Source organism: Chlamydotis macqueenii, chromosome 28, assembly GCF_036417535.1.
Source record: "Chlamydotis macqueenii isolate bChlMac1 chromosome 28, bChlMac1.mat, whole genome shotgun sequence".
In the NCBI taxonomy this organism is placed as follows: Eukaryota; Metazoa; Chordata; class Aves; order Otidiformes; family Otididae; genus Chlamydotis; species Chlamydotis macqueenii.
In genome coordinates, this window is record NC_141583.1 from 1,386,738 (window position 1) to 1,400,307 (window position 13,570).

The 13,570-nt window shown below is 67.6% G+C and overlaps 1 protein-coding gene across 2 annotated transcripts in view; it reads left to right on the plus strand.

The window, feature by feature from the left end:
- The window catches only part of KIRREL1 (kirre like nephrin family adhesion molecule 1), an 18,956-nt gene extending 5,386 nt beyond the window's left edge, over positions 1 to 13,570 (plus strand). Inside the window, exons 2-15 of one of the 2 annotated variants that reach the window (XM_086768259.1) lie at positions 7,670 to 7,822; positions 8,074 to 8,223; positions 9,206 to 9,363; positions 9,457 to 9,607; positions 10,843 to 10,948; positions 11,067 to 11,215; positions 11,315 to 11,442; positions 11,541 to 11,667; positions 11,838 to 11,938; positions 12,044 to 12,242; positions 12,382 to 12,513; positions 12,601 to 12,740; positions 12,862 to 12,939; positions 13,100 to 13,570. In XM_086768259.1, coding sequence (XP_086624385.1) covers positions 7,670 to 7,822; positions 8,074 to 8,223; positions 9,206 to 9,363; positions 9,457 to 9,607; positions 10,843 to 10,948; positions 11,067 to 11,215; positions 11,315 to 11,442; positions 11,541 to 11,667; positions 11,838 to 11,938; positions 12,044 to 12,242; positions 12,382 to 12,513; positions 12,601 to 12,740; positions 12,862 to 12,939; positions 13,100 to 13,570 — 2,243 coding nt within the window. The remainder of the gene's footprint in view (positions 1 to 7,669; positions 7,823 to 8,073; positions 8,224 to 9,205; positions 9,364 to 9,456; positions 9,608 to 10,842; positions 10,949 to 11,066; positions 11,216 to 11,314; positions 11,443 to 11,540; positions 11,668 to 11,837; positions 11,939 to 12,043; positions 12,243 to 12,381; positions 12,514 to 12,600; positions 12,741 to 12,861; positions 12,940 to 13,099) is intronic. The other variant, XM_086768260.1, reaches the window with a different exon arrangement.

Below are 13,570 nucleotides of genomic sequence, written 5' to 3' on the forward strand. Positions count from 1 at the left end.
TTAAACAGCACCGCTCCCTAATTCTGCCAGCCCCCGAAATGAAGAGGAGATAACGAGGGGGAGCGGCTGCGCCAGCTCCTTCTGTCTCGGGGGTGGGGGGTGAATGGGGGGGAGCACGCACCCATGGGTGCCCCCAGGGCTTGGGAGGTGCTGGGTTGGGGTCTCCTCGCTGTGAGGGTCTGACCCTGGGAGCTGCTGGTCTGTACTGGGAGATGCTGGGTGCGGGGGGATGCTCGGGGTGGGGGGGTGCTGGGGTGTGCGGAGGGGTGGGCTGACCCCAGAGCACCCCGGGGGGGAGCAACATCTGCAGCCCCCGCACATCTGCAGCCCAGACCTTTGTCTGGCGGCGGGCAAAGGGGGGAGGAGGAGGAGGGCGGCGGCTGGGGCGCGAAGGCTCCCCACCCTCACCCACCCCCATCCCCACGGAGCCTCCCGGCAGCTCGGCCCCTGCTCCTGGCTGGGCACCCAGGGGTGCTGCGGGGGGAGGGAGCTGGTTTGGGGGTGGCTGTCCTCGCCTGGGGCACGCGTGTGGCTGCACATGCGTGTGCACACGTGTGGCCTGCGCCCCCAGCTCTTACATACATGGGTGCTCCTGTGTGAGCATGCAGCCAGGGCACGCACACATGCACACGCGCTCCATTGTGCAGCTGGTGTGTGCACACACACGCACCCGTGCAAGCACATGCATGCACACGCATGTGCACACGTGTGGCCTGCGCTCCCAGCTCTTACAGACACGGGTGCTCCCCTGCGAGCACGCAGCCCGGGCACACACATGTGCACACGCGCTCCATCACAGGCGCACAGCTGGTGTGCATGCACACACACCCCCGTGCAAGCACACGCGTGTGCATACACATGCACGTACATATGTGCACGTGCACACACATACATGCGTGCTGGGCGCCCCCCATCGCCCCACTCCCACCCCGCGCCCCCCGCGTCACCCGGCCGGGCCCTTTGTCTTTCTGCCTGGCTGCCCCCTTTCACCAGCGTCACCGGCTGCGGGGGGGCCACGGTTTCCCCCAGCTCCGGGCGGCCGGGGGGGCTCCTTCCCCAGCTCGGGGGGTGGGGGGGGACAAAGCCCCCCAACCCCCACCCCCAGCACTGCGGGTCAGGGATTCCTGCCGGGACCCCCAAACCAGGGTCCCCTTGGGACGCACCCACTCCCGCGCCGGCCCCGTTGGGTGGCAGTGGGGGGGTCTGGGCCCCCCGGGGCCCCCCCCCAGCTTGGCCGCAGCGCAATTCCTTTATTTTCGTTTCGGTTTTCTCTCCGCCCGGTGCCGGTTTCCGTTTCACCGGCATCGTCGCGGCGCTGAACGCAACGTAATTACGCGGGGAATTTATACATTGGTTCGTCAGCCGGCGGTTCTTTTTTTAATATTTTTATTATTTTTATTATTTTTGATATTTTTATTATTTTTGTTATTAGGCAGGGAATATTTCAGGCTGCTCGGGAAGGAAAAATAGAACACAGTTCCACCGCGTCATCTCCCGTGGTATTTACGCCTCTTCCCAGCGAGGTTTCAATTGAAAATCGTGATGATCCGGGGCCTCGGATCCGGGGCCGGTTGGGATTCGGCTGGAAAATTCGAGGACGGGTTGGGCCTTGGAGCGCGGGGTCGCACCGGCAGTGAGGGGGGACGGGGTTGTGTCCTTGGGTTGATGGCCCCGTGCCTCAGTTTCCCTGCGAGGACGGCCAGCATCTCCTGGTAACCGTAGCAACCGGAAGATGCTGCTCAGGGATGGTACCCAGGGTACCAGCGACGTCCCGCCACCGTGGCATTGTCCGGCACAGCAGCGCCCGTTTTCCTGCCCCGGGGAATAATCCGAGTGGAATTTTTGCTCGGATGTTAAATTTATGGTGGGATTGGTGTCACCAGAGATGGCGGACAGGCCGGGAATCCGGAAATCGGGAGGCGACGGGAGAAGCCGGCGGCGCGGATGCGGCACGTGGGTTTGCTGGGGTGGCACCGAGGGGCCCCGGTCCCCACGGGCGCCCATCCCGCATCCCAGCGCCCCGGGGACGCTGTGCCGGGGGGGTGGCACGGCCTAGGGGACCCCGGTGGGGACGCGGCGCTGCCGGAAGCGAGTGCGAGGGAGAGGCGGCGGGGCCAGGGGAGGGGAACCGATCTCCTCCTCATTTGTTTTTATAATTTTGCCTTTTAAAAAAATGAAAATAACTGGAGCATCCTTTCCCCGGAGAGCTTCGCTACCCCCGGCTGCGGGAGCAGGGAGCGGAGATGGGGGGGGAGGCAGGGAGCGGCCCCCGCCAGCCTGCTGGGGACGCTGGGGACACTGGGGACGCCCGAGTGTCCCCGGCCGCGGGCAGGGACGCACAGCCTTGGGGGAAACTGAGGCACGGCGTGCCATGGGGGGTCTGTGCGTGCTTGGGGCGGCTCCCGTGTCCCCCCCGGCTGGTTTCCTCCCTCGAGGAGGTGGGGCGTGGGTTAAAGCAGCCCCAGTTTTGCCACCGCCAGCGCACGTGGAGTGACGGGGTCGGGAGAAGGGACGCTCTCTGAGGGGGCGGCGGGGGCCGGGCTGGATGCGGCCCCGTCCCGGTGCCTCCCGAGCCGGGGTGCTGGGCGCGCGCCAGCGATGCGCTGGCGTCATATGATGGTGTGGAAATACTTTCCGTTCCCGCCGGGATGGGGAGGACCCGCCAGCGCCGGGAGCTGAGCCAGGGCGCAGGGTCCGGAGGCGGGCGGGATGGGGACAGGGACAACCCTTCGCTGAGGATGCTGGCACGGTGGGGATGGGGACAGGGATGGGGACAACCGGCCACCGAGGATGCTGGTGCAGCCAGGATGGGGACAGGGATGGGGACAACTGGCCACCGAGGATGCTGGCACGGTGGGGATGGGGACAGGGACAGGGATGGGGACAACCGGCCACCGAGGACGCTGGCTCAGCAGAGATGGGGACAGGGACAGGGATGGGGACAACAGGCTGCCAAGGACGCTGGCACAGCTGGGATGGGGACAGGGATGGGGACAACCGGCCGCTGAGGACGCTGGTGCAGCCAGGATGGGTGACAGGGACAACCGGCCACCGAGGATGCTGGCACAGCTGGGATGGGGACAGGGACAGGGATGAGGACAACCGGCCACCGAGGACACTGGCACAGCCGGGATGGGGACAGGAACAGGGACAGGGATGGGGACAAGCAGCCACCGAGAACGCTGGTACGGCAGGGATGGGGACAGGGATGGGGACAACCGGCCACTGAGGATGCTGGCACGGTGGGGACGGGGACAGGGACAGGGTTGGGGACAACTGGCCACCGAGGATGCTGGCACAGATGGGATGGGAAGAGGGACGGGGACAGGGATGGGGACAGGGACAGGGATGGGGACAACCGGCCACCGAGGACGCTGGCACGGCGGGGACGCTGCCAGCTCCCCGCAATCCCGGCGCGGCGGCTGCGGGATTCAATTAGCGAGGAATTAGAGGACAGGAATATTTAATTAACGTCAGTCCAAGCGGGATTCCGGGGGAGATTCGGGGTCGCCGCCGTTCTGACGAGGATGCGATAACGAAGCCAGGGACGGGGGGCGGGGGGGGACCCCCAAACTGCGCTGGGGGGGGCGCGGGCCAGCACGCCGGCGGGTGGGCCACCGTGGGAGATGGGGGGGGACATCCCCCAAGCCGGGACCCCCCTGCCCCATCCTGCCTCGTCCCATGGCCAGGTCGGGGTACCCGCTGCTGGGACCCCCAGGGACGCGCAGGGTGGGGGTCACCGTGGCCGCGCAGCCCCCCCCCCCGGCCCCCCACCCGTGTCCCTGCCCGGGATTGGAGCTGAAAGACCCAAATTCCCAGAGCCCAAAATAGCCCCCGCCGGCGGGGGGGAGCGCGGGGACGTGCCAGGGCCCATCACGTCTCGCTGCCCGCGCTGGCGCGGCCCCCCCGGCCAGGCACGGCTCCGCGCTCCGCCAGCGCCCGGCAGGATGCGGCCCCAGTGCCCGGCACCTCCGTGCCTCAGTTTCCCCTGGCGAGGGCTCTGCCGAGCCCGGCTTCGCCTCTTCCGCTTTTATTTTCTTTTATTTTTATCATTATTAATTTTGTTTTCGCCGGGTGACGCGGGGTTCGGCGCGCTGGCGGAGGCGGGGGGATACGGGGACGGGACCCCCTGTGCGGCACCCAGCCGCGGTCCCATCCTGCCCCGCTCTCGCGTCGCTCCCATTCCGCTCGGCCGGGCAGGGCCGTGCAGAGCCAAATCCTCTTTTCTCTCCCGCGGAATCAAACCGGCAGAGGCTTGGATTTTTTTTTTTTTTTTTTTTTCCCCTCCTTGTCTAATTTTTTTTTCAATATAAATAGAAGCGAACAACTCGGGAAGAGGAAGGGGGAAAGGCTGAAATTTAAAAGCGGCGAGAGGGGGAGGGAGATAAAATAATAATAAAATAAAATAAAAAAAAAAACCTCCAGCGCGGCGAGCTTCAGCTCCATCTGAAAGCTGTCAGCGCGAATAAAAAGCTTTTCTTTGAACGCCGCGAGGAGAGGAGGGAGGCGGCAGCGCCCGCCGCGGGGCCCAGCCGGCCCCTGCACCGATAAACACGGGGAGACGGGGCCGGCAGCGGGCACCCGCGTGCCACGCCAGCGCCACGCGTGAGCCCGCGTGCCCAGCCCCGCCCGGGCACACGCGTGTTCTCGTGCACGCGGGCACTTTGCCACGCTTGCGGGCGTATTCGCAACAGGCGTGCCTGTGCTGCCCTGCACACGTGTCTTCCCGTACACGCGTGTGCATTCCCACACACATGTGCATGTTCCCATGCACACAGGAACATATTCCCATGCACACATTTGCATGTTCCCATGCACACGTGTGTGTTCCCATGCACATGGGCACATGCTCCCACGCACACGTGTATTCCCCTGCACACATGCACATGCTCCCGTGCACACTGGTGCATTCCCACACATGCATGCACATTCCCATGCACACAGGTGCATTCCCATGCACATATGTACATGTTCCCATGCACACAGGCATGTTCTCGTGCACACGTACATGTGTGTTCCTATGCACACATGCATATTCACATGCACACGTGCAGATGCTCCCATGCATATGGACACATTCCCATGTACACAGGCGTGTTCGCATGCACACATGTATGTGTTCCCATGCAGATGCTCCCATGCATTCCCATGCTTATGGACGCATTCCCATGTACACAGGCGTGTTCCCACACACATGTATGTGTTCCCATGCATACAGATGCATTTCCACGTACACAGGCATGTTCACACACACACGTATGTGTTCCCATGCAGACGCTCCCATACACGTTCCCATGCATGCAGGCGTGTCCCCACGCACATGTGACACGTGTACCCATGCACACACATACACACGCGCACGCCCAGGGCCCCCACGCCACGATGCCCGCCGCAGGGTGAGGAGCGGCTGGCATTGGCTGTGCCAAGGGGCCCGTGCTTCATGGTGACAAGGCGAGGCGGGCACGGTGACGAGGGGGACGTGGCGGCGAGGGGCGCACGGTGACCGTCACCCTGGCTGGCACGAGGAGGGGGCACCGGCACCCCCCCGCTCCCTGCCCCGGGGGTGCAGGAGGGGCCTGCGGGTGGGTGCCTGGGGATGGCCGCGCGGCGATGGGTACGGGGCGCCGACGGCGGTCGCGTGTCCCCCACCCCGGGTGGGTACCGCGCGGCGTCCGCGCTGCGGCGGTGCCCCCGTCCTGCGCGGGACGAGGGAGCCGGGAGCCTAAATCCCCGCGGCAGCCACGGATCCGCTGCCAGATTAGCGCCGAGCTGGAATTTGCTGGACCCGGGCTGGGCGGGGGCACGCTGGCACGGCTGGAGGGCGGCAGAGCGGCCGCAGCGGGCAGCTCCGCGCTGGCTGCCGGGGGCACCGTCAGCGGCGGGAAACGTCACCCGCGCTGCGCCCTGCCAGCCCGGTGCCAGCCCTGTGCCACCCCAGTGCAATGCCAGTGCCATGCCAGTGCCATGACAGCCTCGGGCCATCCTTGTGCCATCCCAGCCCTATGCCAGCCCCATGCCATCCCTGTGCCATCCCAGTGCCATCCCTGTGCCATCCCTGTGCCATCCCAGTGCCATGCCAGCCTCGTGCCATCCCAGTGCCCTGCCAGCCCCGTGCCAGCCCCATGCCATCCCTGTGCCATCCCAGTGCCAGCCTGGTGCCCTGCCATCCCTGTGCCATCCCAGTGCCAGCCCAGTGCCACCCCAGTGCAATGCCAGTGCCATGCCAGCCTCATGCCATCCCAGTGCCAGCCCCATGCCATCCCACTGCCATCCCAGTGCCGGGCCAGCGCTGCCCGTGAGGCAGGCTGAGGGCTGCAGGGGTCCCCACGCTGTCTGGCACGCGGCCGCCCCCGCCTCGCTCCCCCGTTCCCCGCTCTGCTCTCCCTCACGCCCACCTCTCCGAAGGCACCTTCCTCTTTGATCTCCGCTCCGCTTCTTATTCCCCCTCCCCTCGCGCCCCCCGTTCCCGCTCATCCCTCCCTCCTCCCTGCCTCTCCCGCTCTCTCCTTCCCTTTCTCTCCCTCTCTCGCAGGGATCCTGGGGTGCCAGGTCCTGGGGATCCTGGGCTACCTCATCCTGGGATCCTGGGGTGCCGTGTCCTGGGGATCCTGGGGTACCTCATCCTGGGATCCTGGGGTGCCGTGTCCTGGGGATCCTGGGGTACCTCATCCCGGGATCCTGGGGTGCCAGGTCCTGGGAATCCTGGGCTACCTCATCCCAGGATCCTGGGGTGCCAGGTCCTGGGGATCCTGGGCTACCTCATCCCGGGATCCTGGGGTGCTGTGTCCTGGGGATCCTGGGGTACCTCATCCCGGGATCCTGGGGTGCCATGTCCTGGGGATACCAGGGTGCCCCACCGCAGGGATCCTGATGTACCAGGTCCCAGGGATCCTGGGGTTCCCAATCCTGGGATGCCTTATCCGTGGGTGCCCCATCCAAAGGGCACCCAAGTGCCCTATCCCCAGGATCCTGGGGTGCCCCATCCTGGGGTTCCTGGGGTGCCTGATCTGAGGGTGCCCCATCCCAGGGATCCTGAAATGCCCTGTTCCAGGGATCCTGGGGTGCCCCATCCCGGGGATCTTGGGTGCCATGGCCCGGCCATCCCAGAGTACCAGGTCCCAGGGATCCTGGGATTTCGGGGATGCCTGATGCGCACAGCCTGGCGCCGGGGGATGCCGCACGTGGTTTCCTGTACCCCAACCCACGCCAGGACCCCCGCAGCTCGCTCATCCCCAAAAGGGATTCCTGCCTTCCCCTCTCCCACGCCACGCGGAAATCCTTGGAATATTTGAGAAAAAAAAAAGGCTTTTTTGGGGGGGAACTGCCAGAGGAGAGGTGGCTCCCCCGCCACGGTGCCTCTGTCCCCGCTGCTCTCCCGGGCTCCCGGTCCCCTGCCCCGAGGATGGGTGACACGAGGATGCGTGACCCCCCCCCGGCGCAGTCGATACCCGCTGGCCGCGTGACGGGCGCCGTGCCGGGACATCGGATCAATCCCAGCCGCTGCACGGGGCGGAGGAGCGGCAGAGCCTGGCGTGGGTGGGGGGGGGGTGGCGTCCCACACCCCCGAAACCCGCAGCCAGCGGGATGACGGAGCACCGGGCGCTGGCGGCGCACCGGCCGGCGTGCGGGGGGCCCCGAGCCCTGGTCGATGCCGCTCCTCCATCCCCAGTGCCGCAGACAACGCGGTTCGTGGAGGAACCGGAGGACCAGACGGTGGTGGCCGGCCAGAGGATCGTCCTCTCCTGCGTGGTGCTCAACTACTCCGGGATCGTGCAATGGACCAAGGACGGCCTCGCCCTGGGCATGGGGCAGGGGCTCAAAGGTACCCGTGGGGCGCCGGGGGGGGCTCCGGGGACGTCGCCGTGCGGGACGTCGCCGCGCACCGTGGTCCCTGCGCGCACTGAGCGTCCCGCGTGCCGAACCCGAAAGGGCAGGAGGCGCTTCTCCGTGAAAACGGGGGTTCCCTTCTGCACCGGCCTCTCCCCTCCCAAAAAAGGGGCCCTGGAGCATCTCCAGCCGTGGAATTCGGGTGAACCCCATCCCCTCCGTCCTAACCCCGCGCTGTCCCTGCAGCCTGGCCGCGCTACCGCGTGGTGGGGACAGCCGACTCGGGCCAGTACAACCTGGAGATCAGCGACGCCGAGCTCTCCGATGACGCCGTCTACGAGTGCCAGGCCACCGAGGCCGCGCTGCGATCGCGCCGGGCCAAGCTCACCGTGCTGAGTAAGGAGCCAGCCCCGCATCGTGCCCCACGTCCCCCACCGTGCCCCGCGTCCCTCACCGTGCCCCACGTCCCTCACCGCACCCCGCATCCCTCACCATATCCCGCATCCCCCACTGCACCCCGCATCCCTCACCATATCCCGCATCCCTCACCGCACCCCGCATCCCTCACTGCACCCCACACCCCTCACCGCACCCTCCATCCCCCACTGCTTCCCCCGAGCCGTTGCTGCCTGCGCTGCCGCCCCCCCGTCCCCCCCCGGCAGCCTGGATGTGCCGTTATCTTTAATGCCTTCATCTATATTCACGCCGCGGCTGAGTTACGGGACCTGCGAGTGCGGTAACTTTGATTTCCCCGACTTTTGTGTCTCGTCAAAAAAAAAGAAAGATGCTGGAGCTGCAGCGGAAATGTTGCAGGAATGGGGTTTTGGGGCAGATTTCTTGCTTTTCTTAATTTTTTTTTCTCTCTCCCTCTTTCTCCCTCCCCTGGCGTTGAAATTCCCGTTAGGAGGCGGCAGATGAAAGACGCGCGAGATGTGGCTGGGGTAGCGAGCATCTCCCTGCGCCCCCAGGCAGGGCCGGCCCTCAGGGACCCCCACCCCAAGGGGCCGCGCTCGGCCTGGGGGGAACAGCCCTGCCCCAGGGTTTTTGGGGTGGCACTGCCAGGCTGGGGGTACCTGGCATCTCCCCCACCCCCTGCCAAGCTCAGCGGGGTCCCCCTGCAGCCCCCACCCAGCCTGGGGCAGGGCAGGGGGGTGTTTGGCCAGGGGGGCATCCCCAGGCTGTTCCAGCGCATCCATCTCCGCCCGCGCGGCATGAAACCCCCCACGCCGGCGCGGTTGGCGCTGCGCTGTCGCACCCTGCCCCGTAGCCGCTCTCCCTTTCCCAAAGCAGAATTGATTTTTTGGCGTGGCGTGGTGCAGCGCCCGAGGCAGCGGGCAGGCCCCGGCGCCCTGCCAGCATCCCCTCTCCCCTCCCACAGTCCCGCCTGAAGACCCCACCATTGACGGAGCCCCCGAGATCTTGCTGCGCGCCGGGACGCCCTACAACCTGACCTGCCGTGCACGCAGCGCCAAGCCGGCGGCCACCATCATCTGGTACCGCGATGGGCTGCAGCAGGACGGAGCCGTCACCAGCACGGTACGGGACCCCCCCCGCGTCCACCCCCTCCGCACCGCGGCGGCCCCCCGCGCGACGCTGGGAGCCGATGGGACCATCCCCTCTCCCTGGCAGGAGGTGTTGGCCGACGGCAAGCGGGAGACGACCACCAGCCTGCTGGCCATCAACCCCACCGACCTCGACATCGGGCGCGTCTTCTCCTGCCGCAGCACCAACGACGCCGTCCCGGCGGGCAAGGAGACCTTCGTCAAGCTCAACGTTCACCGTGAGCGGGCGCGGGGGCGCGGGGCTGTGGCTGGGTGGGGGGGGCCGGAGGTACCCCAACCCCGTGGCTGGAGCCCGGGGACTCGCCCGGTGCCACCCGACGGGTGCCAGGCTGGAGGTGGGAGGCCAGGCTGGGAATTGGTGGTGAACACCGACCTCCAGTGGCTGCTGCCGGAAGGGGCTGCGCGGCCCCGGCACCCACCGCCAGCACCCACAACGGGGAGGGATGCTGGGTACCCACGGCGAGCACCCACACTGGGCAGGGATGCAGGGCACCCGTGGTGAGCACCCGTGAAGGGCAGGGATGCTGGGTGCCCACACCAGGAAAGGATGCAGGGCACCCACACCAGGCAGGGATGCTGGGTGCCCAAGGTGAGCACCCACACTGGGCAGGGATGCTGGGTGCCCACACCGGGCAGGGATGCAGGGCACCCACACCGGGCAGGGATGCTGCGTGCCCATGGTGAGCACCCACACCGGGAAAGGATGCAGGGCACCTGCACCAGGAAAGGATGCTGGGTGCCCACACCGGGCAGGGATGCTGGGTGCCCACACCGGGTAGGGATGCTGGGTGCCCACACCGGGCAGGGATGCTGGGTGCCCACACCGGGTAGGGATGCTGGGTGCCCACACCAGGCAGGGATGCTGGGCACCCACACCGGGTAGGGATGCTGGGTGCCCACACCGGGCAGGGATGCAGGGCACCCACACCGGGTAGGGATGCTGGGTGCCCACACCGGGCAGGGATGCAGGGCACCCACACCGGATAGGGATGCTGGGTGCCCACACCAGGCAGGGATGCAGGGCACCCACACTGGGCAGGGATGCAGGGCACCCACACCGGGTAGGGATGCTGGGTGCCCACACCAGGAAGGGATGCTGGGCACCCACACCGGGTAGGGATGCTGGGTGCCCACACCGGGCAGGGATGCTGGGTGCCCACACCAGGCAGGGATGCAGGGCACCCACACTGGGCAGGGATGCAGGGCGCCCACGCTGGGCAGGGATGCTGGGTGCCCATACTTGGAAGGGATGCAGGTAGGGTAGGGATGCTGGGTGCCCACCCCGAGCATCAGAGCTTTTGGGACGTCCCGCACGACAGCCGTGCCCTGGGCAGCAGCGTGGGGAGCAGGCAACGCAGCGCTGGGCGGGGGGGGATTCTCCCGTTGTCCCCTCTCCCTCCTCCGCGCCGAGCCGGCGCCAGCGCCCCTGACGGCCCCGCCCGCCCCTCCGCAGATCCCCCGACCGTCACCCTGTCCATCCAGCCCCAGACGGTGCAGGAGGGCGAGAGGGTCGTCTTCACCTGCATGGCCACCGCCAACCCCGAGATCAAAGGCTACAGGTGAGGGTCCCCGGGAGGCCCCTCCCCAGCGCCGTACGGGGACGGGACGGGGGTCAAAGGGGGCCACCCGCGCCACCCCCTGAACGCGCCCGCCTCGGGTCTCTGCCCGCCCCCCCAGGTGGGCCAAGGGGGGGGTGATCATCGAGGAGGCCAAGGAGAACAAGTACGACACACAGGTGGACTACACCTTCTTCACCGAGCCCGTCTCCTGCGAGGTGCACAACGACATCGGCAGCACCAATGTCAGCACTCTGGTGGACGTGCACTGTGAGTGGGGGCAGCCCCCAACTCGAGACCCCCACCCCACCCTGCCCCACACCCCCCGCCCCTGGCGCCGCTCCTCACCCTTTCTCCCATTCTCTCCAGTTGCCCCGCGGATCGTGGTGGACCCCAAACCCACCGTCACGGACATCGGCTCCGACGTGACGCTGACATGCGTGTGGTCCGGCAACCCGCCGCTGACCCTCACCTGGACCAAAAAGGAGTCCAACATGGTAGGGTCCGGCGGCCGAGCTGGGGGTGGGGGCGGCCCGGGGTGGGGGGCGGGGGGTGCATGCCCCCTCCCTGATGCCCCCGTGGCGCTTGCACCCAGGTCCTGAGCAACAGCAACCAGCTGTACCTGAAGTCCGTCACGCAGGCCGACGCGGGGCAGTACGTCTGCAAAGCCATCGTCCCCCGCATCGGCGTGGGCGAGCGCGAGGTCACCCTCTTCGTCAACGGTGGGTGCCACCCCTCCCCCCCCCCCGCCCTGGGAGACCCCAACCCAGAACACGGACAGGCTGACGCGGTCGCGGTGCCCGTGACGAGCGGCGCTTGCGGCGTGGCATGTCCCACACCCAGCCCGGGGTTTCGGTAAAGCCCCCCCCCCCAACCCCGTTGCCTCCCGCAGGCCCCCCCATCATCTCGAGCGAAGCCGTGCAGTACGCGGTGCGCGGCGACCGCGGCAAAGTGGAGTGCTTCATCGGCAGCACGCCGCCGCCGGACCGCATCGTGAGTGCCGCTGCGGGGACCGGGGAGGGCGCCAGGGACGCCGCCGAGCTGCGGGTACTGACGCGGCCCCCCTCTTCCCCCAACCCCCAACCCCGGCGGGGCCAGGCGTGGGCCTGGAAGGAGAACATTTTGGAGGCAGGGACGCTGGAACGGTACACGGTGGAGCGGACGAACACGGGCAGCGGGGTCCTCTCCACCCTCACCATCAACAACGTGATGGACGCCGACTTCCAGACGCGCTACAACTGCACGGCGTGGAACAGCTTCGGGCCCGGCACCGCCATCATCCAGCTGGAGGAGAAAGGTAACGCCGGCACAGCGCCGCGGCCACCCGCCACGCCGGGACGCCCGGCCGGGATGCGGGTGTCACGGGCAACGGGGCGAGGGCGGGCGCCCTCCCGCCGCGGTCACCTCCTGGCAGTGCCCCTGTCCCCTGTCCCCAGCTAACGTCTCCCCGTCTCCTGTAGAGGTTTTGCCGGTGGGCATCATCGCCGGTGCCACCATCGGGGCCAGCATCCTCGTCATCAGCTTCCTCGTCGCGCTGGCCTGCTTCCTCTACCGGCGCCGGAAAGGAAGTGAGTGGGGGGGCACGGAGGGGCTGCCCGCGGCGGGGGTGTCACCCACGGCGGCCACCTCCATCCCCCGCTCCCGCATGTCCCCAGGCCGCAAGGACGTCACCCTGCGCAAGCTGGACATCAAGGTGGAGACGGTGAACAGGGAGCCGCTGACGCTGCATGCGGACCGTGAGGAGGACACGGCCAGCGTCTCCACGGCCACCCGCGTCATGAAGGCCATCTACTCGGTAAGGGACACCCCGCGCTGGGGCGGGGGGTGGGGGGGGGGGTCACACCGCGGCGCCCTTCCCTGCGCCGAAACGGGCGGGACCGGGAGGACCGAGCGCGTCCTTTGCCCCCTCTCCGCAGTCGTTCAAGGACGATGTGGACTTGAAGCAGGACCTTCGCTGCGACACCATCGACACCCGCGAGGAGTACGAGCTGAAGGTCTGGTGACAATGCTGGGGGGCGCGCGGTGGAAGAGGGGCGCGTCCCGGTTTTATCCCGGGGCAGGGCAGCCGCGGGACGCCAGGCGGAGGAGAAAGGGGCTGGGACGCGCGCGTTCTCCGTGGGGCTCAGCGCCTGCACCCCCCCCGTCTCCTCGCAGGACCCCACCAACGGCTACTACAACGTCCGCGCCCACGAGGACCGCCCGTCCTCCCGCACCGTCCTCTACGCCGACTACCGCAACCCCGGCCCAGCTCGCTACGACGCCCGCCCGCCCTCCCGCCTCTCCCACTCCAGCGGTTACGCGCAGCTCAGCACCTACAGCCGCGCGCCCGCTTCCGACTACGCCGCCGAGGCCGCGCCGGGTCCCGGCCCCGCACCCGGCACCGCGGGCGGCGAGACGGCAAGCCAGCTCTCTTACGAAAACTATGGGGGTCACGCCGCCTTCCCGGCCGGGGCTGGTTATGCCACCTATCGTTTGGGGTACGGGCAGCCCCCCAGCCTGGAGCGGGCGCCCTACGACGCCTACGACCCCATGGGCAAATACGCCAGCGCCACCCGCTTCTCCTACACCTCCCAGCACTCGGACTACGGGCAGCGCTTCCAGCAGCGGATGCAGACGCACGTCTAG